The sequence below is a fragment of the Rhinatrema bivittatum genome, unplaced genomic scaffold (assembly GCF_901001135.1).
Source record: "Rhinatrema bivittatum unplaced genomic scaffold, aRhiBiv1.1, whole genome shotgun sequence".
Lineage (NCBI taxonomy): Eukaryota > Metazoa > Chordata > Amphibia > Gymnophiona > Rhinatrematidae > Rhinatrema > Rhinatrema bivittatum.
Window position 1 is genome coordinate 19,861 of NW_021820312.1, and position 26,978 is coordinate 46,838.

General features: G+C 44.0%; 1 protein-coding gene across 1 annotated transcript; it reads left to right on the forward strand.

Moving 5' to 3' along the window:
* The first annotated feature begins 844 nt into the window (after nucleotides 1-844).
* Nucleotides 845-22,044, forward strand: LOC115081414 (magnesium transporter NIPA2-like). The gene is given in 6 exon segments (XM_029585864.1): nucleotides 845-2,239; nucleotides 2,241-2,352; nucleotides 4,635-4,691; nucleotides 8,616-8,706; nucleotides 17,801-17,961; nucleotides 19,195-22,044. Coding segments are annotated over 6 exon segments (1,314 nt in total). The 5' UTR covers nucleotides 845-1,966; the 3' UTR covers nucleotides 19,815-22,044.
* The last annotated feature ends 4,934 nt before the right edge of the window (nucleotides 22,045-26,978 follow it).

Consider the following 26,978-nt stretch of genomic DNA (forward strand, 5'->3'; position numbering starts at 1 on the left):
TTTTGGCAAGGGGAAGTCTTATCTTATTGATTTTATTTTCAAATGTGTTTTGAAGATGTAAATAAAGGTGGGCTAGTTGATTGGTAGTGTTTGGATTTTCAGAAAACATTTGACAAAGTCCTCCCCCCCCCCCCCCCCAAATGAGAGACTCCTCAGGAAGTTACAAAGTAATGGAGTAAGGAGGCAGTGTCCCATTGTGGACTGATAACTAGTTAAAAATCCCCCTGCTGCTTAAAACCTGCAGAGGTTATTTTTCCAAGGGCTGATGGCAAATCATTCTTTTCTAGCTGGCAGAGCAGGGCATGCAGACGTTAAGTACTGGAAGCAGAGAGTAGGTTCCAGGAATCCCTATCAATTCTGGTGAACACACAGAGCACCTTGCACTCCCTTTTACTGCTAGTGCTCAGGTGGAAGGCTTTTGTTTACTTCTGATCCTTAATCTGAGTTTGTGACTCCCCAGAGGGATTGACTTGGTTGTGAGACCTTTTTGCACATGGTTATCCTTGCTAGGTTAGATAAGTATTTATGGCACCCCTTTTTGTAAACTTTACTTTGAGTGGCTGGCTTGCTGGAAGTCCTGCACGTTTGCCATGCAGAGAGGGACCCGGCCAGCTGGGAATGCTGCAAGGATAGCTTTCACAGTTCCTGGGTGGAGGGGAGGGATGGCCAACTTTCTACACTCCCTCTGAGTGTAGAAAGTTGGCCATCATACGACGGTGACACCTAGTGGCTGGATTTAGCGGGACTTTATGGCAGGGTGCTGGAAGGAGCCTTGGTATGTGGATATTGGCTGGGGACTGTTGCTAAAACGGGGGGGGGGGGGGGGTGTGAATTCCCAGGTAGTTAGGAATGATGACTTATGGCGCCAGGTTGCTTAGATTTTGTGAAAAAGATGAAAAACCAATAAACTAAACAGATCCTACCCCTGGTTCTGATTGAGCTGGAAGTGCATAGGAATAAGAGGAAGCTGTTGGACATAATTTTCTTTTCTTTTTTTGAGATTGTGTGTTTAATTCTGCGTGCTCTGCTTATGCTGTTCTCAGGCATGCAGATGAGTACTGAATGGGCTATAAGGGGAGAAGGGAGCATGGTTTTCACCAGAGGAAGGTGATGAGAAACAAATCTGATCAATATCTTTGGCTGGTCTTGCTTCCAGATTTTCTAAAACCTGTTGCACACAGAATGCTCTTAAAGTAAGCAGCGTAGCCCAGGAGTGAGTTCTACAGTGTGGGTTGGGAATTGGTTGCGTGTTAAGCAACAGGGGACAGCAGTAAATGGCATTCATGCCAAGGGATAAAAGCCTGTAAGTGGAGTGGCTCCTAGATCAATCCTGGGTTCGGTGCTGTTATAAAAATGGTATAGAAGGGTTGGTAGAAGAAATTTCTTTTTGCAAGTAATGCCAAAACAAAAATAGAGCTCTACATTTTGGACTGCCGAAATCCCAGGGAACAGTACATGATGATGCACGAGGAACTGGTCTGCATCAGATGGCAGTGAGACCTCCAAGGTGATGGTAACAAAGCAATGCCATAAGGCGGTGGCAAGAGCTGGAGGAATACTAGGCTGTGTAGGGAGAAACATGGCCAGGAATGAAAAGGAGGTGATGTCTGTGTACAAATGGCTGGTAAGACCTCATCTGAAGGCCATAAGGGCAGTCTAGGGAGAAGATATCGAAGTGGTGTCAGATACAGCAGCTTCCTAGCCGAGCTAAGATATATCAGCTCATTGTAGATCCCTGTTTAAAGTCAGGAGGATGTGTGCTCAGCTGCTGCAGCATGAGGAGAATCCTTGCAAGCTACTGGGATGGAAAGACCGTTTTTAGCAGACATCACATGCATTGGACCAGTCTGAACCCATGTTTGTAACATTTTTAATTCCCATGTCAACACAACAGCTCTCTGGTGAATTGAAACTATTGCCCATAGATGCAAAATATTCTCCTCTGTGCAGAGATGGTTGTCTATAAATGCTTGATGTGGTAAATGCCAAAGTTGCTGTACAAAAGTGCTCTCTGCCTTTTTTTGTTTTTGTCCTTGAAAATTGTAAAACTTCAAGGCTCCCCTGTTGCAAAGAGCTCACTAACCATCTCTCGTCTTGCCTAGGTTCTCTGGTCACCCTCACCTGCCCTTCCCGTCAGGTTGTGTGCCGCGTCGTCCATGAGCTTGGCCTGACCGTCTACGAGAACCTCACCATGGGCACCGGTTGGGCCAGCCAGGAGCATGAGACGAGGAGCTATGACCTTCTTCATAGGCCTAGCGCTGGCCGTCTTCTCCAGTTTCCTCATCGGAAGCAGCGTCATCCTGAAAAAGAAGGGTCTGCTGCGTCTGGCGGAGCAGGGCGGCACCAGAGCAGGTACGAAGGGGGGAGGGTGTCCCAGGTGCCAACGGGGATGGAGAGGAAAGGTTGATCGGCATGGCAATGGCGAGCAGGAAATGGTGGGAGATGCCAGGACCAGGCCCAAAAAAAAAAGATCAGTGCTGAAACATGGTGGGCTCTGTGAAAAGGACCTCTTCCAGTTCCATGCAAAGCTTGTGACCCATCTCCCGTAACGAGTCCCTCTCTCGCCATGGGCACAGGCTTCTCGAGTCCGTGACGCGCTGCCAGAACCCATTCAAGTGCTCTGGAGAAGGAGGCCACCCAGATGTGTGATGTTCCATCGGGTTTGGGTGATGAAAAGTAACCGATGCTGCCGCGGCAGGAAGGTCCTTAGTGACTGAGGGAATGAGCTGTGTGAGTTTTTGGTTTTCCTCTTTTCAGGGCTTGGTTCCTTTTGGTGTTGCTTTCCTGGCATTGTCACGACTCCTGCAGGACTGGTTTCCTGCGGCAGTGTGTGCATGGGAGGGAGAAGTAGCAATGACCCCCCCCTGGCCCTCTTCTCTTCCCCAGCACCAGAATTGCTCCCATAGTTTCTGTAAAAACTTTGGGACCTCGCCTTTTGGTGACTACTTCGGTCAGAAAACTTAACGGGGAGTGGGGGAGAGAGGGCAGGGAGTAGAAAAATGACTGAAATGAAAGTGCAGGCCAGCGGTGGATGAAAAGCCAGGAAGCCTCTCTTGTACTTCTCTAGGTACAGAGAGGAGTGTGGATCGGGTAGGGGGAGGGCACCAAAGCATTCGCCCTGGTCCCTTGAGTTTCCCTCCGTTGGGCACCATGCACTGAATATAAACTACCCTGGGGCTTTTGCTGCTAAGTAGAGAGCTGGAGGGAGGGAGGGAGGGATGTTTTGGTTACAGGACCCCAGTGACCTGACCCTCTGTAAATGTTGTCTGATGGGATTAATCAACCACTATTTTCTTTGGTTAGAAAGGCCCTTTGCTTCCAGCTGAAGGTCATCCTTTCCAAATAGGAATGTGTGTGCTCTCTGGGATTTTCTTCCCTCCCAGCCCCAGATATAACTATTACACAGCACACCAGCACTTCTGCTAAAGAATTATGGTAACTTTTTTTTTTTTTTTGCTACAGCTTAGCATAACCACAGTGGTTAGGAAGATGGAACAAATCCTCTTGTTTTGGAAATGGTGACATAGGGGATCTGCAGACTTTGTAGCTGATCTTCAAAAGAAAAGTACACGCATGATTTCTCTTTTTTTCAAAAGCTGCCTGCAGGTATAAAGGACCCGTGGACTTTGCACCTGTTTTTCTCTGTGGGCAGAATTTTTGCTGGAAAGCTCATGTAGACTTGAAAATCCAATTTCTGTGTGCTGGTGGTGTTCTGGCCCCCCCCCCCCTTGAATCTGGATAAAAGTTCGCCTGCGAAGGAAGCCTGCATGTTCACTGTGGACCCTATTTTTTATAGCGCAGCTCGATGACGTGAAATTGCTGATAAGGCATTCAAAAGTTGGCTACTGATTTCACATCTTTCAAATCTGATAAGTATTCTCGAACTGATAAGTACTGATAAGTATTCTCTGATAAGTATTCTCGAACTGGCTTCTCCCTAAGCATACACCATTCCTCCTCTCACTCCCTTCTGTGTTACCCTACTCCCTTCCAACCCCTTCTTCTCCCCCCCTCTCCTCACCCCTTCCCTTCTCAATTGTTATTTCATGTTATCCCCTATAATTGTACATTTTGTATATACCTGCAATCTTTGCCTACATTAATTTATTAATCTAATTTCATTCTTCTGTCACTTTTCCTCCCCTTTTTTCTCTTTTTACCCTCTTGTAATCATGTTATTTTAATTTTAGTTTAATGCTTTATTTCCCCTACCTTTCCTTACTCTCTAGTTATTATGTTTCAATATGTTCTAATTGTATTATGTTAAACTTGTTCGATGTAAAGCGCCGCCACAGGCACTAGTTTCATGTTACGCTGTGAACCGATGTGATATCATTGATGAATGTCGGTATATAAAACCGTTAAATAAAATAAATAAATAAAATAAGTATTCAGGGCCACTTAGGCAGAGAAGTACGGTGGTGACTGAATACCCGCGCTGCTTTAGCTGCTACCGCTTTCCGTTCTGTACACCCAGATTCCCTTCTCTTGCCTTTCTGTGTATATGATGCAGAGCCAGAGCTAGTCTGACAGTTCTTATCCGAACCCATTTCCATCCTCTCCGTGTCCTTACAAAAATGGGCTTTTAGGTTTTATTTTTGCTTGATTTAACTCCTTTTTACCTTCTTTCCTAGGTGATGGAGGGCACGGGTACCTTAAGGACTGGTTGTGGTGGGCTGGCTTATTGACAAGTAAGCAAGAAATCGAATCTGTTACATGGAGAGCTCCTATTTGTGAACCATTGTTTGTTTTTTTCCAGTTCTCTTTAACCATCCAGACTGATACTTCCTCGCAATTCTCTAGTGAACTTGCAAAGGTCTGCTTGCTGTTTTTTTTTTTTTTATGGTTTGGAAGTCAGGTTGGTGGTTTGTAGCCTGCTTAAAGTTACAGCAGGCATTTGTCTCTGAAGCCTTAAATGGCTGTTTTTGCTATCTGAAGCAAAGGTAGCAGACCTCCAGGTCTCTGCAGACATTTCCATTGAACATTTTAAGGTGGGGACTGACTAGGACACAATGGGTTTGCAGTTCACTTGTGTAGAACCCTCCCATTCCCTGCGGCAACTTGTCAAACAGGTTTAACGAGCTGTCCGCAGCCAGAAAACATCTGGTTGGTGTTCTGCTTGGCTAGTCCTCATGGCCCCGTTCAACTGTCCAAGAATCCACCTTGATTTTTCAGGTTGCTGTTAAATCTTAAACCCTGGCAGCTCCCGATGGCATTAGTGTTTTACTGTAATAAATGTCCTGAAGCCTCTTATTTGACTCTTCTCTGACTAGATTGTGTGCTGCATGCAGCAGGGACCACCCTTGCTTATGTGTATCTATACAGTGCTGGGTATATATAGTAGAGCTATAGACATGAGTGATCCTTCCCAAGCAACACATCTTTTCTTAAGGTGCTTTTCAGAAGAACTATAGTCTGGTACATCTGCACCAGGTGCCTTGGGATGCAATGGATGTGTTTGAATAGCATCTGTGTAGCGTATTTATCATCTGTCAGGCAGACGCAAGATCTAAATCTGTGGTATCAAACTGCAATCCAGTCTGGTTTTCAGGATGTCCCTAATGATCACGCATGAGAGAAATGTGCATAGGATGGAGGCAGCGCACGCAGATATGGTCTGCGTATTCATCGCAGATAACCTGAAGAGCAGACTGGATTGCAGTCTTTCAGAAATGCAGTTTGACACCCCCTGCTCTAAATAGTGAATGCAGCTCTTTGACCCTACCCTCCATTAGGGATGTGAATAGTCTGTCTCTCTGATGATTGAAAATGTCAAAATTTGGGGGGACCCGAACCCGATAGGAAAACCCCATTTTTAAAGATGGCACCGGCCGTCCATTGCTCATTGTGATTAGTGGCAGCCGATGGCCCGGGAGCGGGAGATCGCTCCAGGGACCCCCGCTGCTGTGGTAGCAGTGATGGAAGCGCGTTGGGACTTCAGATTATATGCGATTGGGCCTCAAACGTTCCACTCTAAAAAAAAAAAAAAAAAAAAAAAAAAAAAAAAAAAATGTACTACTCGTTCGTTGCAGGGAGTCAAGTGGAATGATTCAGCTGACAGAGAAAATGTTGCCATTTAAACACACAAAATCTATTGAAAGCACAAAACATGTTTACTTTATTACCTTGAAATGAGTTGTAGGTGATCACTTTTTTTTTTTTAATTGGACTAAATAACAGGCCAATACAGTGAAGTGCGGCCGCAGTTACCCTGCTTCTAACCCGCTTTCTACTCACAATTTGGCTGCGTTAGTCCAACCCGCGATTCACTATTCCTTTTAACCCATCCTTACCGCTTCTTTAAATCCCCGGGTGACCCTTTCCGCCCGCGGCATGGATATGAGATGTAAGCGATCGGATTAGCTATTCCCTCCCATTCAGTAACGTGCGCCCCGACTATCGCCTTTTTAACCTGCAGTTTAGCCGCGCGTTTAACCTGCTAATTTACCACCTACCCCTACCCCTATGTTAGAGGCAGGGGTAAGGGTAGACGGCAAACTTTCCCCCAGCCCCCGCTCACCTGCCCTGGACGCGTCCATGGATGCCGGTCTCCGGGGCAGCCCCAGCCCTCTCTCCCCTCCTCCCGAAGCGACTCGACATGTAAAGTATTGTGAATAAGTGTAAGCAAAGTTAACTTACTTTTTCTTTCTTTCAGCCCTCTCTGCCCTCCTCTGGAGGCGCGCACCCTGCCTCCCGGGGGCAGCCGGCGGCAAAAGCAGCTTCCAGCTGCCCCCGCCGGCGAAGACGGATGAACGCACGCCCGTAGTGCACGGGTGCTCAAGCCAGCGAAAGCACATGAACGGGCGTGCGTGACGTCACTGCATACGTCACGGGCGTGCGTTCATCCGTCTTCGCCGGCGGGGGCCGCTGTAAGCCGCTTTTGTCGCCGGCTGCCCCCGGGAGGCAGGGGAGCCGCGGTGCGCGCCTCCGGAGGAGGGCAGCGAGGGCTGAAAGAAAGAAAAAGTAAGTTAACTTTGGTTGCACTTATTCACAATACTTTACAGGTCGAGTCGCTTCGGGAGGAGGGGATTTTAGGTTTTTAGGTTTTCTTTTGGTTAAAGTTGGGATCCACTTCCTGGTACCTGCATTTGAAATGACAGGTACCAGCGCACCCAGGATACTGAATAGGCGCTGTATAAAGTGCCTATACAGTAAAATGGATTGCGCTTTATGGACGCGGGTTGGACGCAGCTTGCATTTGCATGCCATTTAGAGTATCGAGTGGTATGTGATCCGAACTGTGGGTGCGCCCGGCCCTAACGCAACTCTTCTACCGCACCTTACTGTATCGGCCCGTAAATTAGGACTAGATTTTGTTATTCCTTTCATCACATGTGCTATGGATTGCACTGAGCTGACAAAGGAAGTTTAACTCTCAGAAGCTCATCACAGCTGGCTGCAGAGGGGAAAAAGGCAGTGCTGGGGTGGGGGTTTTTTTTGTATGGTTTTTTTTTGGGAACAGCACTAAATTGTACCCTTTTCCCCTCTGCAGCCAGGTTAGAAGGTGGAGGCTGCTGCTGGCTCGGACCCAGTACTTCTTGTTCTATTTTTAAGAAAATTGTCCCTGTATAAAGTACCATGTATAACTTGTTTAGTGACTTTTATGGATTTCCACAAATGAAAGCGGACCGATTGGCAGAAGTACAAACTTTTTATTCACTGGTTGTCAGAAACTTAAATCTGAACTGACCACCTGGCTGCGTGAGGGAGGCATTCTATACTGGAGGGCACGCTGGTACTTTTGATCACAATCTGCAGTGGGTCGGGAGGACCTTGGCAGAGAGAGTTCGGGTTACCCAGGAGTACACGTCCATTGCTTGGGGGGGGGAGAGATCTCGGGGCTGCTTAAGTCTCTCTTCTTTGCTGCACAGTCCATGGAATAACTTATTTATTTATTTATTTAGAATTTTTATATACCGACATTCTTACATTAAAATGCAAATCATACCGGTTTACATAAAACAGAAAAAGCAGGAAAAAATATTTCCATAGTCAAATACAGAGAACATTTATAATAAAATTGTTAACAAAGGCATAAGGTAGGAACTTGAAAAAAGGTTACTTAACAGAAAACGTAAAAGAAAAAATAGTAAATGAAGCACAAAGAGTTGACGTCGGGGGAGGGGCCTGGTCACACAGCGCAGTCACCCATTTCCCCTCACCTCCTGATGATAGTTCCGTTACTTTTTTATTATTTAAGATGGTGTTCACTTCCCGCGGGGTCCAGGAAGGAGGGTGGCCTCCCCGCTCGCTGGCGCCCGATTTCTAACAGGCAGCAGATTTAAAACAAAGTGTTTTATTTTATTTATTTTATTTAAAACAAGTATTTTATTTCTGCACAGTCAAGCTATGGAGTCGGCAGCCAAAGGGCATGGCCAGAACATCCAGCATAGCCGGGTTTTAAGAGGGTTCTGGAGGAGAAGTCCATGAATCGCTAGCCAGGTAGACTTGGGGAGAGCCCTCGCTTATCCCTGTGAGTAACGAGAAATAGATCTACTGGGCACTGTGGGAGACGGGATGCTGGGCTCAATGAGCCGGGTACTGATCCGGCATGGCAGTGCTTATGTTTAGCTTGCAATGCATAAATCCACTTTCTCTTCATTTTCCTTTTTTAGTGGGTGGCGGTGAAGCTGCCAACTTTGCTGCCTACGCGTTTGCTCCCGCAACGGTGGTCACCCCGCTCGGAGCCCTCAGCGTGCTTATTGGGTACAGTAGCTGCCATTCTTGTATATTTTTGTTGTTGTTTAGCTCTGTTGCATGCTGAGGTCAGCAGAACATCTTGAGGAATCTGACATCCCAGAAATGAGGGGGGGGGGGGGGGGAGGGTGTGAGGTAACCGGAGCCGGAACAGGTAGGAAAGTTGTCAGCATACTGCCCAATAATCAAGGGTACTGTTTTACATTTTCCAGTGTACATAATGAATGTTTCTCTAAACCCTGTACATAACCTATCCCTTTGTGTCATAGTTTACACCCTCCCTTGTCACTCCTAATCTGAATCCCTCCCTCTTCAATTTATCTAGTTATTGTTCTGTTACTGCGTTCTTTTGCATACTGTTCTTTGAAAAGGCTATGCCTATATATACTTTGGTTGTAAGTTACTTGTAAACCGACACGATGTGCAAACGGTTGTCGGTATATAAAATCATTTAAATAAATAAATAAATAAAATAAATAAAGAACAAATTGTGTGCCATTCCCAGCATTCTGATTACGCTCATCAGAGCAAATTCTTTATCATTCAACGCACATTAAAGCTCTGGAATTTGTTGCCAGAGGATGTGGTTAGTGCAGTTAGTGTAGCTGGGTTCAAAAAAGGTTTGGATAAGTTCTTGGAGGAGAAGTCCATTAATGGCTATTAATCAATTTTACTTAGGGAATGGTCTCTGCTATTAATTGCATCAGTAGTATGGGATCATCTTAGTGTTTGGGTAATTGCCAGGTTCTTGTGGCCTGGTTTTGGCCTCTGTTGGAAACAGGATGCTGGGCTGGATGGACCCTTGGTCTGACCCAGCATGGCATGTTCTTATGTTCAAATGTTTTATAAATGAAAAGGATATAGTCCAAGCCAGCAAAATGTCAGTGACTATAATTTAATACCTGGACAAGCTTTAGCACCAGCATCACCCTGTGTGGACACCAGGAGCGGTGCCGCGGTACCATACTGCTCTCCATGGCTGAAGTGGTGGTTCCCCTTCAAAATCATCACCGTGCCCCTGAATTGGCAGCACCTTGTGTAGCTGCACAGGATGCACACTCCTAATGCTGGCCCCGTTTACTACCATGGAGCAGCAGCAGAAAATCCTATTAAAAGCCCTATTGAATTGGTCTTGCAGCTTCAATTTGTGTATCTTAGCTACTTCACCACAGAGGGAGAAAAATGAAAGGTAAAAAGATCAAAGCAAAGATGTAGCATAAGTTCTATTTTATTTTATTTCCTTGGATTATGAAAAGATTTGTTCTTATGTAGGGTTTTGCAAGCCTGTTCTGGGGATCTTAAAGCCAACTGAGCATAAAATAAATGTATGTATGCTTGGTTCTCAGCACATGCAGATTCACTGTAGATATCAGGAAAAGCTAACTGGCTGTGGGGTCACTTGGATGCTTTTGGGAAGACTTAGTATTGTCGGTAGTTGGGGGTTTTGTTTTATTTTGTATTTTTTTTTTTTTTTTTTTAGTTTGAACCAAAATTTAGTCACTTTGTTTGGGGCCACTAGTTTCCTCCTCTTCCTCCTGGGCTTCCAGCTCCAATAAAATATACCTCTCGTGGGCTACGGCACCAAGCAGCTTCATTCCCAACTGTCTGGGGACTTTTCAACTGTTTTTATATCCTCCCCACCCAGCTGTTGCAGCTGTGGTCCTTTGTCCAGGGGGCTGCAGGTCATGGCTTCCTCTGGAACCCAGCTGACGTGCCACTAGGTGTCGCTATTGAGCAGTAGCTGGGACTCCCCCCCCCCCCCCCCCCAGGGGCTATGAAAGCAGTCACAGCATTGGTGGCCCGGGGAACAGAGTCCTGGCCTGGGAACTGAACCAGCGCTTGCTACTAGCCTGGTCCAGTTATATTTAAATTGTAATTAGAGGCATTACATGTTTGGATCATTTTTGTAAAAAAAAAAAAAATTAATTTTCATTCTCTGTGGGGAAGCAGCAAAGATATGCAAATTGAAGCAACAGGACTGGCTGGAGTGGTTAGAGCTCTCAGCAGTCATTTTTTGGGGACTGTTGAGCCACCCGCAAGCAAGATGCTTTTAGCAAGGCGTTATCATTAAGCCAAGCACTAATGACTTTGATATACTTAACAAAATACAAAACTGGAAGATTCCCAGTTGCAATATGCAGAATAAAAAATTGGATGAAATCAGATTTAATAATCTAAGAAGTTCTTCTAATGGATACAGATATATTAAGTACAGCTGCGGACAGCAGTGATCCATGAGAAGCATCTCAAGCAATTATTGCCCAATGAAATACGCTGCCATCAGTCCTGTAAAAATAGATTTTAACCAGAGAAGTACTACCCCCACCTAACCGAATACATGTGGCGCGAGCTATTGGTTTTTAATGACTGGGACTGTATTAATGATAAATCTAGCTGGACCAAAATCCTACCCCTTACCATGCTCTAACTTCTTATAAAGAGTAGCCATAAGAGCATAAGAACATAAGAAGAACATAAGAAAATGCCATACTGGGTCAGACCAAGGGTCCATCAAGCCCAGCATCCTGTCTCTAACAGTGGCCAATCCAGGCCATAAGAACCTGGCAAGTACCCAAAAACTAAGTCCATTCCATGTAACCATTGCTAATGGCAGTGGCTATTCTCTATGTGAACTTAATAGCAGGTAATGGACTTCTCCTCCAAGAACTTATCCAATCCTTTTTTAAACACAGCTATACTAACTGCACTAACCACATCCTCTGGCAACAAATTCCAGAGTTTAATTGTGCGTTGAGTAAAAAAGAACTTTCTCCGATTAGTTTTAAATGTGCCCCATGCTAACTTCATGGGGTGCCCCCTAGTCTTTCTATTATCCGAAAGAGTAAATAACCGATTCACATCTACCCGTTCTAGACCTCTCATGATTTTAAACACCTCTATCATATCCCCCCTCAGTCGTCTCTTCTCCAAGCTGAAAAGTCCTAACCTTTTTAGTCTTTCTTCATAGGGGAGTTGTTCCATTCCCCTTATCATTTTGGTAGCCCTTCTCTGTACCTTCTCCATCGCAATTATATCTTTTTTGAGATGCGGCGACCAGAATTGTACACGGTATTCAAGGTGCGGTCTCACCATGGAGCGATACAGAGGCATTATGACATTTTCCGTTTTATTCATCATTCCTTTTCTAATAATTCCCAACATTCTGTTTGCTTTTTTGACTGCCGCAGCACACTGAGCTGACGATTTCAATGTGTTATCCACTATGACACCTAGATCTCTTTCTTGGGTTGTAGCACCTAATATGGAACCCAACATTGTGTAATTATAGCACGGGTTATTTTTCCCTATATGCATCACCTTGCACTTATCCACATTAAATTTCATCTGCCATTTGGATGCCCAATTTTCCAGTCTCACAAGGTCTTCCTGCAGTTTATCACAATCTGCTTGTGATTTAACTACTCTGAACAATTTTGTGTCATCTGCAAATTTGATTATCGCACTCGTTGTATTTCTTTCCAAATCATATATAAATATATTGAACAGTAAGGGTCCCAATACAGATCCCTGAGGCACTCCACTGTCCACTCCCTTCCACTGAGAAAATTGCCCATTTAATCCTACTCTCTGTTTCCTGTCTTTTAGCCAGTTTGCAATCCACGAAAGGACATCGCCACCTATCCCATGACTTTTTACTTTTCCTAGAAGCCTCTCATGAGGAACTTTGTCAAACGCCTTCTGAAAATCCAAGTATACTATATCTACCGGTTCACCCTTATCCACATGTTTATTAACTCCTTCAAAAAAGTGAAGCAGATTTGTGAGGCAAGACTTGCCCTGGGTAAAGCCATGCTGACTTTGTTCCATTAAACCATGTCTTTCTATATGTTCTGTGATTTTGATGTTTAGAACACTTTCCATTATTTTTCCTGGCACCGAAGTCAGGCTAACCGGTCTGTAGTTTCCCGGATCGCCCCTTGTGCCCTTTTTAAATATTGGGGTTACATTTGCTATCCTCCAGTCTTCAGGTACAATGGATGATTTTAATAACTTGCAAATTTTTACTAATAGGTCTGAAATTTCATTTTTTAGTTCCTTCAGAACTCTGGGGTGTATACCATCCGGTCCAGGTGATTTACTACTCTTCAGTTTGTCAATCAGGCCTACCACATCTTCTAGGTTCACCGTGATTTGATTCAGTCCATCTGAATCACTACCCATGAAAACCTTCTCCATTACGGGTACCTCCCCAACATCCTCTTCAGTAAACACCGAAGCAAAGAAATCATTTAATCTTTCCGCGATGGCCTTATCTTCTCTAAGTGCCCCTTTAACCCCTCGATCATCTAACGGTCCAACTGTCTCCCTCACAGGCTTTCTGCTTCAGATATATGTTAAAAAGTTTTTACTGTGAGTTTTTGCCTCTACAGCCAACTTCTTTTCAAATTCTCTCTTAGCCTGTCTTATCAATGTCTTACATTTAGCTTGCCAATGTTTATGCTTTATCCTATTTTCTTCTGTTGGATCCTTCTTCCAATTTTTGAATGAAGATCTTTTGGCTAAAATAGCTTCTTTCACCTCCATGCCGGTAATTGTTTTGCCTTCTTTCCACCTTTCTTAATGTGTGGAATACATCTGGACTGTGCTTCTAGAATGGTATTTTTTAACAATGACCACGCCTCTTGGACATTTTTTACTTTTGTAGCTGCTCCTTTCAGTTTTTTTCCAAAAATTTTTCTCATTTTATCAAAGTTTTCCTTTTGAAAGTTTAGCACGAGAGCCTTGGATTTGCACACTGTTCCTTTTCCAGTCATTAAATCAAATTTGATCATATTATGATCACTATTGCCAAGCGGCCCCACCACCGTTACCTCTCTCACCAAGTCCTGTGCTCCACTGAGAATTACATCTAAAATTGCTCCCTCTCTCGTCGGTTCCTGAACCAATTGCTCCATAAAGCTATCATTTATTCCATCCAGGAATGTTATCTCTCTAGCGTGACCCGATGATACATTTACCCAGTCTATATTGGGATAATTGAAGTCTCCCATTATTACTGCTCTACCAATTTGGTTAGCTTCCCTAATTTCTCTTAGCATTTCACTGTCCATCTCACCATCTTGACCAGGTGGACGGTAGTATACCCCTATCACTGTAGTCTTCCCTGACACACAAGGGATTTCTACCCATAAAGATTCAATTTTGTATTTAGTCTCATGCAGGATGTTTATCCTGTTGGACTCTATGGCATCCCGGACATAAAGCGCCACACCTCCTCCCGAGTGCTCCTCTCTGTCATTGCAATATAATTTGTACCCCGGTATAGCACTGTCCCATTGGTTATCCTCTTTCCACCATGTCTCTGAGATGCCAATTAAGTCTATGTCATCATTTACTGCTATACATTCTAATTCTCCCATCTTACTTCTTAGACTTCTGGCATTAGCATACAAACATTTCAAAGTTTGTTTTTTGTTTGTATTTTTATTCTGCTTTTTAATTGATAGGGAGAAGTTAGAATTTTTTAGCTCAGGTGAGTTTTTAGTTACAGGCACTTGGACTACTTTTCTATTATTGGAACCTCACTGTCGGGATGCCCTAATTCTAATGCATCATTAGTATCCTTTAAAGATACATCTCTCCGAACCATGCGCTGCTGAGCGACTGTCGGCTTTCTACTTTGTTGTAGTTTAAAAGCTGCTCTATCTCCTTTTTAAAGGTTAGCGCCAGCAGTCTGGTTCCACCCTGGTTAAGGTGGAGCCCATCCCTTCGGAAGAGACTCCCCCTTCCCCAAAAGGTTCCCCAGTTCCTAACAAAACTGAATCCCTCTTCCTTGCACTATCGTCTCATCCACGCATTGAGACTCCGGAGCTCTGCCTGCCTCTGGTGACCTGCGCGTGGAACAGGGAGCATTTCAGAGAATGCTACCCTGGAGGTTCTGGATCTAATCTTTCTACCTAAGAGCCTAAATTTGGCTTCCAGAACCTCCCTCCCACATTTTCCTATGTCGTTGGTGCCCACGTGTACCACGACAGCCGGCTCCTCTCCAGCACTGTCTAAAATCCTATCTAGGTGACGCGTGAGGTCCGCCACCTTCGCACCAGGTAGGCATGTTACCGGGCGATCCTCACGCCCACCAGCCACCCAGCTATCTACATTCCTAATAATCGAATCACCAACTATGACGGCCGACGTAACCCTTCCCTCCTGGGCAGTAGGCCTTGGGGAGATATCCTCAGTGCGAAAGGACAATGCATCACCTAGAGAGCAGGTCCTTGCTACAGGATCCTTTCCTGCTACATCTGGTTGGTGCTCTCCGATCATGAGACCACCTTCCTCCAAGGCAGCACCAGGGCTGCCAGTCTGAAGTTGGGACTTGACTACTATGTCCCTGAAGGTCTCATCTATATACCTCTCTGTCTGCCTCAGCTCCTCCAGGTCTGCCACTCTAGCCTCCAGAGATCGGACTCCTTCTCTGAGAGCCAGGAGCTCTTTGCATCGCATGCACGTGTACAACTTCTCACCGGTGGGTAAAAAATCATACATGTGACACTCGATGCAAAAGACTGGGAAGCCCCCCTCTTGCTGCTGGACTGCTGCCTTCATCTCAATTTTGATCAGTTCCTAGTTAAGTTTTAGGTTGCTATGGGAGTAGGAATGTGTCTAAGTTCCTTTAAATGTTTTTGTGAATTCACTATATGTCTGGTAGTGGCCTACTGGGGTCTGATCGAATTCTCAATAAAGTTTTTGTTGATGGTTTTTTTTGTTTTATTTTTTTTTGTGCAAGTGGCACCTGCCTATAAATTAAGGGATGAGCTTGGGGTGGGTGGGCAAGGGGTGGGAGGGTTGGGAAATACAAACAGTCTAACTTCAGTTAGTCAGCCTGAGTGACTCACAGCTCCCTTGATTAACAAATGTTGTTCCCTATTCAAACCTAATCACACTACCTCAACACCTTTCCAAGGTGAGTAACTGAACTTTTTTACTTTGTTATATACTGCTCCTAGCTTATTTCTAGCTTCTGGCTACTTTTTTGTGGGGTGTTTTTTTTTTTGTTTTTGTTTTTGTTTTTCAATACAATGCACTCAGTTATTATTAAATAAAACACTCAGCTCTTTAAAAGTCTGGAGAACACTTAGTTCTGCAGACTTTTAAAAAATAAACACACTACCTACTGCTACCTTATTGACTGACTAAATACAAACAGTCTAACTTGTTTATTCACTGCCTACCTACTGCTACCTACTGCTAGTAACATCTCCATGCTGTAGGCCTTCTTAAGTCCACATTGACTGTGTAATATTCCGTTTTCCAACATCTATTCATCCAAATTCTGGAGCACACACTTGTCAAGTATCTTTCCCAAAGTAGGTAAATTGGAAATAGGATGAGAGTTAATTTGGCCAGGAGTAAGGCAGGGACTTTTTTTTTTTTTTGGACAGTCCCAACTACAGCTTCAATTCTATTGGCACATAACCCTCAGATAAAGACTTGTTAACTATCAACTGACACCTAACATAGCCAAAAGGATGATGCTCTAATTGAGAAGGTTTGGATCTAAGACTACCAGCCCTGGGGTTTGGTAACTGAAAGTGAGACATGAGCCAAAACAGGTCCCTTCTTGGAAGATCCTAATTCAGCTACACTTTCCATAGGCCCATCAGTGCTATTACTCATTTTTAGATTGAAGCTGGAGGACTTTATCTTAAAAATTAATTAGCAAATAGTCCGCAGCTAGGATAGGAGTCAATATGAGCAAGAGGTTTCCCAATCAGATTCCAAAAAAAAGTTCCCAGAGTTGGATAATTGAACGTTGAATCTTGACAGTTATTTAATTTATGTTTCTTATCTAAACAACTTCTTCTATAGTCTCTCAAGGAACTTAAACAAAACTCTTCAGTCACTGCGTCTGGATTTTTTCGCTCTTTTTGTCTCAAGCTGTCGCAGCCTTCTCCTCCTCTGAATAACTAATTCCTAAGAGTACCAGGCAACATGTTTACATGGACATCCTACGTGTACTTCTTTTTGTGGCACTCGCTTAGTATAAAAGAAGCATGCCATTCCTTTGCCAGGTCTTCAGCACTATGTACACAATCAGTGTTAAAGTTAAATCCATTCTTTTGACTCTTTAAATTCTTGTATATCCATCAGTTGTCCGAATTTTTTTATTTTTTTTCTATACCCCTGGTGGTGACAATTTTTGCACAGTGGAATCTTTTGGTTTGAAATAAAAAAAAAAAAAATCAAGGAATTGTCTGACCAGTTATTTTATAAATTGCAGGCGAAATATCTTTGAACCATTTTTCATGACCAAATATTAAGTCTATAATGTGGCCTATGAGTGGGAGTTTGCAGCAACTGGAAAACGTTACTTACTGACATGATGTATAATATCATTAAGATATTATCTAGCAATCCAGCCTGGATTTATTGGTGATAACTGAATCTTGGCTACATGATCATATTTCTCGTACCAACATTGTCCTCTGGGGTATTCTTATTTACAGTGGCCTCAATCCCATGGTCAAGGTGATAGTATGCTTTTTGGACATGAGAAATTGCTGTTTGTACAGTGCTTGATTTGAGTTTTCATCTGTGGAATCTTTAGTGCTAAAGTTTCTTCCTGGGTTTTTTTTTTGTTTGTTTTATATCACCTGCCTGGTTCCATGACGTCAGAGTACAATTAGCTGAATATGTAGTTAATTTACAGTTGAAACATAAGTTGTCGATAGTGGGTGATTCGTCTGTAATCTATGCCAAAGAACCATCGCTCGCTTTTTCCAGACGGAACATGCTTTGCACGTTCTCATTTTCAAACAAGGCGGGTGGTTTCCCTTTTGGGAATTTGTTTAGAGTAAGCGCATTAAAAGTGCTGTTATGGCTTGCAGCTGTGCAGGCTCTTGTCCCCTGTACTACAAGCACTATGCCGACCAGCTTCGTCTGAACTATGCCACTAATTTATTCTACTCTTGCAGGTCCAGTCTTTGTGTCCATTTGTAATTGTGTTCGGTGGTTCAAATGTCCTTTTAGATGTTAATGTGGCAAAGAACAAAAACGTTTGGCTTGTTTTTTTGCACATTTCTTGGACATCACGAGTTCCCTTTTTCATGTCCGTTTTCTGTCTTGTCACCCAATGCCACAGTGCCGTGCTGTCGTCCTATCTGCCGGGAGAACGGCTGAATCTGCTGGGGAAGCTGGGATGCATGCTGAGCATTCTGGGAAGCACGGTGATGGTGATCCACGCTCCCGAGGAAGAGGAGGTCACTACCTTGGATGAAATGTGTTCAAAATTAAAAGAGCCAGGTGAGTTGTCCCCCCTTGTCCAAAATTGTCTTCTAGCGGTGGTTTACTTTGTAGAAGATTATCCTTTTGAAGAAAGTTTCCTGTGAAAAGTGAGGCTTTGGAATTGCGTAAGCATTTCCTTCATCTGTTGTCCCCTTTGATACTTTACTAGCCGATCCCTTTGTTACTCTTGACTACCGCAGGATTAACATAGTTGATGGAAATCATGCAATTACTAGCATCAACAAACATTCCTCGATGGGAATCTTGTTATCCTGTTTGTGTGGTGCAGTAAGCATATTTGGTAACGTTAGTTTAATTCCACTACTGTTGGTTGACTCCAGACAGTTGTAATTATGCCACATTAAGGTCTCTTATTGATTTTTGTTCTGATTTGTTAGGTGCATTAATGCTGGGAGCAGTTTGACAGCAATTTTTTTTTTACCCGGCAGGTTCCTGCTCCCTTTTGGGCACCAGTTAGTATTGTATTCCTAGCAGAGATTGGTTGTGACTATGTGCCTTCCTGTGCAACTCTGAGTTCCTCCCTCCCTCCCTCCCTCACCCATAGCCCAGCCATCACCAGAACAGTTGTCAGCCAGAAACCAATAAACTTTGCACTCCCCAGATCCCAGTGCAATGCAGCAGCAGGTGCTGCTGTTAATGAATGGCTGTCAGATGGCAAGAGAAAATGGTTCCTGATTTTGGCCTGATGTACTTTGACCTGCCAAAATCTCTAGTAAAGGGCAGCACTCCTCTTAATAGATCAGAACAGTCAGTATGGGCTGTGTTATCACAAACGACATCCCTTATATTGTATGAACCAATCTGATCTCCCTGGATGAGGACTGTTGTGACAGTTCTAGTAGAACTGCTCTCGGGGATATTAGCAGCTAAATTAGATTTTGAAAACCATGGCTAAGCACTGCAAACATGATTGCCGTAGAGTACGTATCTGTTGTTTTCTAATCTTTGAAGCAGTTACCTATAAGCACAGAGCACACGTATGGGGTAAACGAGCCCTGCCACGATGGGTTAAAAACATGTAATGAGAAAGCACGTCTGCTTCTCTAAGCATGTTATTCTTTTTGTTTCCTTATTTTCCCCACTGGCTGTTACATTCTTTACTCTTCATTTGATTGACAATGACTTTTTGGTTCTTTACGTCTGTACCGTTTTTGTTTATTGATAAACTTATGTATTATATAGAAGGCTGCATGACCACCTTCTGATGTGTTTTCCTTCTTTTCCCCACAGGTTTTATAGTTTTTGCTTCCATCATCTTCATCGCATGCTTAGTTCTGATATTCTACCTGTCGCCTTGTTACGGCCTCAGCAACATCTTGATTTACATTTCCATCTGCTCCCTGATCGGCGCATTCTCCGTGTCTTCCGTTAAAGGCCTGGGTATCGCTATAAAGGGCCTTTTCACTCATCAGCCTGTGGTGCAAAACCCACTTACCTGGATTCTCCTCATCACATTGATCATTTCTGTTGCTACTCAAGTGAACTACCTCAATAAGTCATTAGATGTCTTCAACACCTCCTTGGTATTCCCGATCTACTATGTTTTCTTCACAACCGTCGTCATCACTACTTCCATCATACTCTTCAAAGAATGGTTTGCCATGTCTGCCCTGGATATCGTGGGAACCGTTTGTGGGTTTCTCTTCATCATTTTGGGGGTCTTCTTACTCCACGCCTTCAAGGATTTGGACTTGAGCTGGGAGAACCTGCCACGTGCCATTCAAAATAAGGACCGTACGTCGGACTCTAAAGTCATTCAACTAGAGGACAAAAGTATTCTCTTAGATAATATGGAAAACTCTGGAGTTTACATGGATGAAAAACCTAAAGTATTTGTGATCTATTCATAGAGCTTTTAGATAACTTTGCTGCCTTCTGAAAAGACTACTGTGATTCCAGATAATTTGGACAAACCTATGTTACTGTGCTTCTTCAAATATTTGCAGAGGGCCCTGCAAATCATTTTGCTCTGCTCTGTCTCCACACGTGACAACCGCTGCCTGATCCTACCGTGCGTGTGGCTCTGTGGGTTGTCATTCCGTGTGCACTGAGAACCGTTCAGTCTCACGGTGGAGAACTGCAACCAATAAAAGGTTACCTGGCATGCCAAGTGCCTGCTATATTATCATGTTCCTGGATGTGTGAGTACTGTATTATATACTCGATAGGAACAAAGATTGTGTAATCTTATGTAGTACATGTAGTAGGAAACTTTTGAGTGATGTACATTTTTGCTTTTCCACACTGCTGGATGACAAACAGCTGTTGGCCTGCTTGACTTTTGTAGAAATTGGGGGGGGGGGGGGGGATTTATTCAGCTTGCCATCAACTCTGTGGAGCTGGAATCCTTCAAGGCTATTTGATAGGCCCTTCCTTGCCAGATTGTGCCCATACATATAAGCTAATTGACTGCTCGTACTTTGAGATCTGGAAAATGTAATTGTCTTAATGCTGATGCTGCGGTTTAAAGCTGAAAAGCCCATGTGGTAACTGAGTAATGCGTGTGGCAATAATTCTTCTACAAGACACCCAGGCCCTGATTTTCTATGGGTTTTTGTTTTCCTCTCCTTGTGTTTCTGGCGGAGAAGACTTAGTAAATGAGGCCCATAGATTACGATCACTGGGGGGGTGGAAGAAGGGGCGAGGAAACAGTATTTTAGATGTTTTTAAGGGCTGTTTGTATCTGTTCTTCCTGGTGAGTGATGCAGGTTTTCTACTTCTATTCAAGTATCCTTTGCATGTTTTCTTAAAAGATTCTATGGTTTGGAAGCTCTGGATTTAAAATTAGTTTTTATATCTATTAAAAGTGAAGGCAGTCTCTTACAACCTTATTTTTTAAGGCAGGTTGGCTTATGCTAATATAAATATGGGACATATTGTAAAACATATATTTTGTAAGCTGTAGCAGAATGTGTGTTTTCATGCCACACGAAACACGCTTTTTAGTGACCGTGTTTTGTTTTGGTTTTTTTTTCTATTTATCTAATTTAGTTTTGATCTGGTGTCTGACTGCAGAGAGCAGGCTTTCTGGGTTGATTTGCTTCATGTTAAGCCTCGCTGCGATGAAGTCGCTGGGTCTCTAGAGGTGTCCCCTTTCTCTGGTAGATGGCAGACCCATTTTGGTCTAGATAACCACTCGGGAGTGGGACTGTGCCGTGCTTCCACCTCCTTTCCCCCTTTTTTTTTTTTTTTAAATTTGTAAAAGGGAATCTGACTGTGGACATTTCATTGCTGATGTGTTTGGGGGGGTGGGGAGTTAAGTGACTTGGGGTGTGTGCCCTGCTTTCTGTACTAGCTTTCCAGTTAGAATCTCATTCTTGGTGTCAAAGGGAAATCCCCCCCCCCCCAATGTGTGAAATCACATGAAAGACCCATGCTAGATCAGCCGGATCACTCGCAAGCCAGCAAAACAAATTTCAGCTAATACTAGGGTTGGGGGTGTTCATATCCCATTTCCAAACATGTTAAGGGGAGGCTTCTGGGTTTTTGCCAAGTCAGAAAGCAGGACTGCCGTTCTCAGAATCCCGTGTGACCCGGGAGTCTGAAATGCGGGATTGACACGACTTGCATTCAGCAGGCTGCGCTAGGGGTGGTTTACACTCTTATGTGGATGAATATTGTACACTTTTTTTGTTTTTCATGTTTTTCCCCATGCTTACCCTGTGCTCTTAAAGCATGCAGCCTGGTTACATTCCTCCTCCTGCACCACTGACCGTGTTCCCAAGCATTCCTTGTGCATCTTTATTGACTCTTACTGGAAACCACTGAACGACACAGCCCAAGAGCTGGAAACCTTCCACTGGCCGCTATACACACGCCGTCAGCTTCTGAAGCGCAGCTTTCCCTGAAGACGGTGACTCTGTTTTACTTGTTTGTCAAAGAAGCCAGAGGTAACAAGTGTTGGAAAAAACCGAGAGCCTTGTCAATGTGTGCATTTTTCATTTCCATATGTAAAAACCAAAAAGAAATGAAGTGACGTTCCTTGTGACTAATTTTGATGTTTATTTTACAAGGTGACCATGTTACTCTTGACTGTGAACTGGGGTAAATGGCATAAAAAAATAAAAACTAGAAAATAAAGATGTTTGTTTTTAAATATGAAAGCATTGGCTTTCAGTTGTTGGAGTCATTTGTAAGCTTGGGCAAGATAGGCAGGTGACCAAAGATGGTGTGTCTGATAGGAGCAGCAACATCTCTCCACCAAACAGTCTGTGGCCTCCATAAATGTTACATTTGAAAGCCTTTGGGAGGCAGAAACATGAGAGCTAAGCTATGCAACCAGCTTTGATTTTTATGCTCCTTTCTAGGCCATTTTGGGATATGTTATCTTAGCGCTATAGTTCGCAGAATCCTCCGAGGTGAGCGGTTAAAGCCTGGGCTGACTTACTGCATCCTGCACAACCAGGGCAGCGGCCAATCAATGGTGAGTGCTAAGAAAACGATGAGCCAGCCGCCTCTCTCATTCCAGCCACTTCTTTGCCTATTTGTTCTAAAACCTGTGTGTTTTGTTTAACCTGAATAGCTGTTCTAACATGTCCTGGACAGGAGTCCTTACTATAAAACAGTTTAATTTTGGTATTTACACAAAGTAGTCTGACAGCAGGGTGGTGTACACAAGTACCGTGCGCTTACTTCATCTAGCTGTGACGCAACTGTGTAGCTAGAAAAAAACTTTTCACCAAGCCTCACGGTGCAGGGTCCAATAGAGTTTGTAAAATCCAAGGTCATTAACGATTGCGTTCCCGCTCACACTTTGGATTCCCGCACCTCCTATACTGCTGCGCTGCACGGTGCCCAATGCTCCCACTGGCTTGTCGGCACCGAGCCCCAACCGGATACTGCTAACGAAGCTCTGTGGTGAGCTGCAGCCTCCCCCTACTCCTGTACTCTGAGACCGTGGCTCGGTCACTAAGTTTCCCTCCTAGCCTTCCCAGCTGGCCCAGTTTGGAGGATCTCTGGCAAACCCCAGGACCACAAGCTGGGCAAAGAGTCTGAGTGCAAGGAAAGGCCAACGAAACCATGCTTCTGTTTTTCATGGTTTGTATTTCTTGAGGGGATCCAATCCAGGCTATACATTTGATCACCCTCCATTGGAAGGGGGCATTTGGATTAATTAATAAAATAAATGACTCTCTCTAATAATGAGTATTTTATTAACAAGCTGCTGGGTAAGAGGAGGGCATGCAGTCCACTTTGTCTTCCAGCAATGGGCAGGTGAGACAGGAACTGAAGTGTTTGAAAAAACGAGGGAGACTATGTACTGATTGGAGTAATGGAGCCCTCTGCTGGAATAAGTCACTTTTAGAACATGTCATGTGTATGAAAACCAAAATAGCAAAAATACATCATGGGCCTCTACAAAAAGCTGTGTGTGAGTGCGCTAAAATTCAGCAGAGTTCCTAATGCACAAGGTAATTTTTGTATTTTTTCAGTTAAAACTCCTGACGCAGTAAGCTAATGCTATACTAATGCATCATGTGTTTGAAAATGTGGACAAAGAGAAGGCTTAGCACACAGCAAAACATAATTTATAAGCAAAAAAAAGCTTTCTGTGCACAAAATAGCAATTCCAGCTTCAGCCCAGGTGGCGAACGTTCTTTCCTCCAACGCAGCTTAGGAGTTGGTGGCTATGAAGATCTTGGGTGTGGAAACTAACATCTCCAACCTGCACCCATGCCCTCAGTGCAAACAAACCGCTCTGTCCTCGGTTGGTGCAGCTTGTGCCAGACATCCAGCATATGGTGTGTGGTGCCCCGGGAACTGCCAAGTATCTGGTTTCAGTATCTCAGTGACAAAAGCAATATTTTATTAAATAAACAAAACTAAGCAAAAAGGCACAATGAATTGCATTCTTCAAGTATTTGTCGAGGTGCCAAACGAAACACTATTGTAAGAGCACTGAATGTGACAACTACCGTGTAGCTATGCCATGCATGAACATTTTCCACCATTTGTTTGCATTTCATTCTCCTCTGTACATGCAAAACCAGCAACTGGGAGCTGTTTCAGAGACCTTCAATCTAAAGGAGCCCTGGTCGATTTTCAGGATTGTACTACAGGAACTCTCAGGATTGCCCTTGGATTGTTTCCCGCAGTGACATCTCTGTCCCGTTCATGGGGATCCGTTTAGGGCACGCTCTGGTAAAGCTACAGGTAAGTCCCAAACATCACTGAAGACTCTTCTCACTGGCGTGTGAATCAGGAAGGATACACCAAGGGTGCCCACTTATCTGTTCTTTTTGGTGGAGCTGAGCTGGTACTAGTGCTTCAGCTCCTGTTTCACAATGTTCTTTTTGTTTTAATTGAGACCTCTCAAAACTGTATTGGGATTGCAGTTTGAGTTAAATATACTAGACTTTCATCCTTTTTCTGAAGCCAGGTGGTCACCCAGATGCACTTCATTGATAATTTCCCAGCCAGCCTGGTCCTGCAAAACAGCAGAAGAACTGTAAAGTCAATGTTTGATACTTTTGTCACTCATTCACTCAACTCTTGCAGCCATTTCCTGGGCTTGGCTATTACTGTACAGCAATAGGAACTCCCCAAATGTCTTTTGATTATTCAAGTTGTCACATGCAAGATGCATACGCTCAGGTATTGCTAACTCTGTTTGTATTTTGTAAACAAGTTCTGATGGTGAAGCATGTTAAGGTAAAAGACATTACTGTGTAAGACAAAAAGGTTAACCTGAGATAGAATGTGAGGTTCCCCTGAACAAGTTGAGTCATTCATCCCCACCTTACAGTATGACGGATGGGCACAATTGGTCATTGAGATTATCCATAGCACGTTGCATCCCACGTGTAAGTGCCCTGCAGGATCTCCAGCTGTCCTGTATACTGGGATAACATGAGAAGGTTGAACTCTTTTTTCTAAACAGATAAAGCACCAGATCACATTATAATCCATTTTTCACAGTCTATTGATACTGCTGTCTCTATTTTGCACATTTTAATGGCTTTTTAAAAACAAGAAATGGGACTGTCCCAGGAATGAGAGAAGCTGAGGAGCAAATTCCGAAATGTGTGTGTGGAGAAAATGGAAGGTGCCACTGGCTCAGACAAGTTAGTCTAGTTAGTGCAAGCGCTGAAGGAGCCTGTGCTGATAGAAACAAAATATCCAACGACCTAACTTGCACTCCAGAATCCATAGGAATAGATATCACAGATGGGTGTAAACGCATCTCAACTTCTGCCTGGGACAAAGCTCCATATGAAGCCCACATGGAGTTCAGAAGTAGCACTTAATCCATTGGGCTGACTCTGCAATTCTGTTGTTCAATTCTGTTGTTCTGTCAACAATAAAGAAAGCTTGTTCATAAACATTCTATTTGTATCTGTATCTGCGTGTATCTGTGAGTACCTGTGTGTCTGTATCTGGGAGTGTACCTAGATGAGTGTACCTCTCTGATTGTGGATGAGTGTACCTAGATGACTGTACCTCTCTGATTGTGGATGACTGTACCTCTCTGATGTGGATGACTGTACCTAGATGACTGTACCTCTCTGATGTGGATGACTGTACCTCTCTGATGTGGATGAGTGTACCTCTCTGATGTGGATGACTGTACCTCTCTGTGGATGACTGTACCTAGATGACTGTACCTCTCTGATGTGGATGAGTGTACCTCTCTGATTGTGGATGAGTGTACCTCTCTGATTGTGGATGACTGTACCTCTCTGATGTGGATGACTGTACCTCTCTGTGGATGAGTGTACCTCTCTGATTGTGGATGAGTGTACCTAGATGACTGTACCTCTCTGATGTGGATGAGTGTACCTCTCTGTGGATGAGTGTACCTCTCTGATTGTGGATGAGTGTACCTAGATGACTGTACCTCTCTGATGTGGATGAGTGTACCTCTCTGTGGATGACTGTACCTCTCTGATTGTGGATGACTGTACCTCTCTGATGTGGATGAGTGTACCTCTCTGATGTGGATGACTGTACCTCTCTGTGGATGACTGTACCTAGATGACTGTACCTCTCTGATGTGGATGAGTGTACCTCTCTGATTGTGGATGAGTGTACCTCTCTGATTGTGGATGAGTGTACCTCTCTGATTGTGGATGACTGTACCTCTCTGATGTGGATGACTGTACCTCTCTGTGGATGAGTGTACCTCTCTGATTGTGGATGAGTGTACCTAGATGACTGTACCTCTCTGATGTGGATGAGTGTACCTCTCTGTGGATGAGTGTACCTCTCTGATTGTGGATGAGTGTACCTAGATGACTGTACCTCTCTGATGTGGATGAGTGTACCTCTCTGTGGATGAGTGTACCTCTCTGATTGTGGATGAGTGTACCTCTCTGATTGTGGATGTGTACCTCTCTGATGTGGATGACTGTACCTCTCTGTGGATGAGTGTACCTCTCTGATTGTGGATGAGTGTACCTAGATGACTGTACCTCTCTGATGTGGATGAGTGTACCTCTCTGTGGATGAGTGTACCTAGATGACTGTACCTCTCTGTGGATGACTGTACCTAGATGACTGTACCTCTCTGATGTGGATGACTGTACCTCTCTGTGGATGAGTGTACCTCTCTGTGGATGACTGTACCTCTCTGATTGTGGATGAGTGTACCTAGATGACTGTACCTCTCTGATGTGGATGAGTGTACCTCTCTGATTGTGGATGACTGTACCTAGATGACTGTACCTCTCTGATGTGGATGACTGTACCTCTCTGATGTGGATGACTGTACCTAGATGACTGTACCTCTCTGATGTGGATGAGTGTACCTCTCTGATGTGGATGAGTGTACCTCTCTGATTGTGGATGAGTGTACCTAGATGACTGTACCTCTCTGATGTGGATGAGTGTACCTCTCTGTGGATGAGTGTACCTCTCTGATTGTGGATGAGTGTACCTAGATGACTGTACCTCTCTGATGTGGATGACTGTACCTAGATGACTGTACCTCTCTGTGGATGACTGTACCTCTCTGATTGTGGATGACTGTACCTCTCTGTGGATGAGTGTACCTAGATGACTGTACCTCTCTGTGG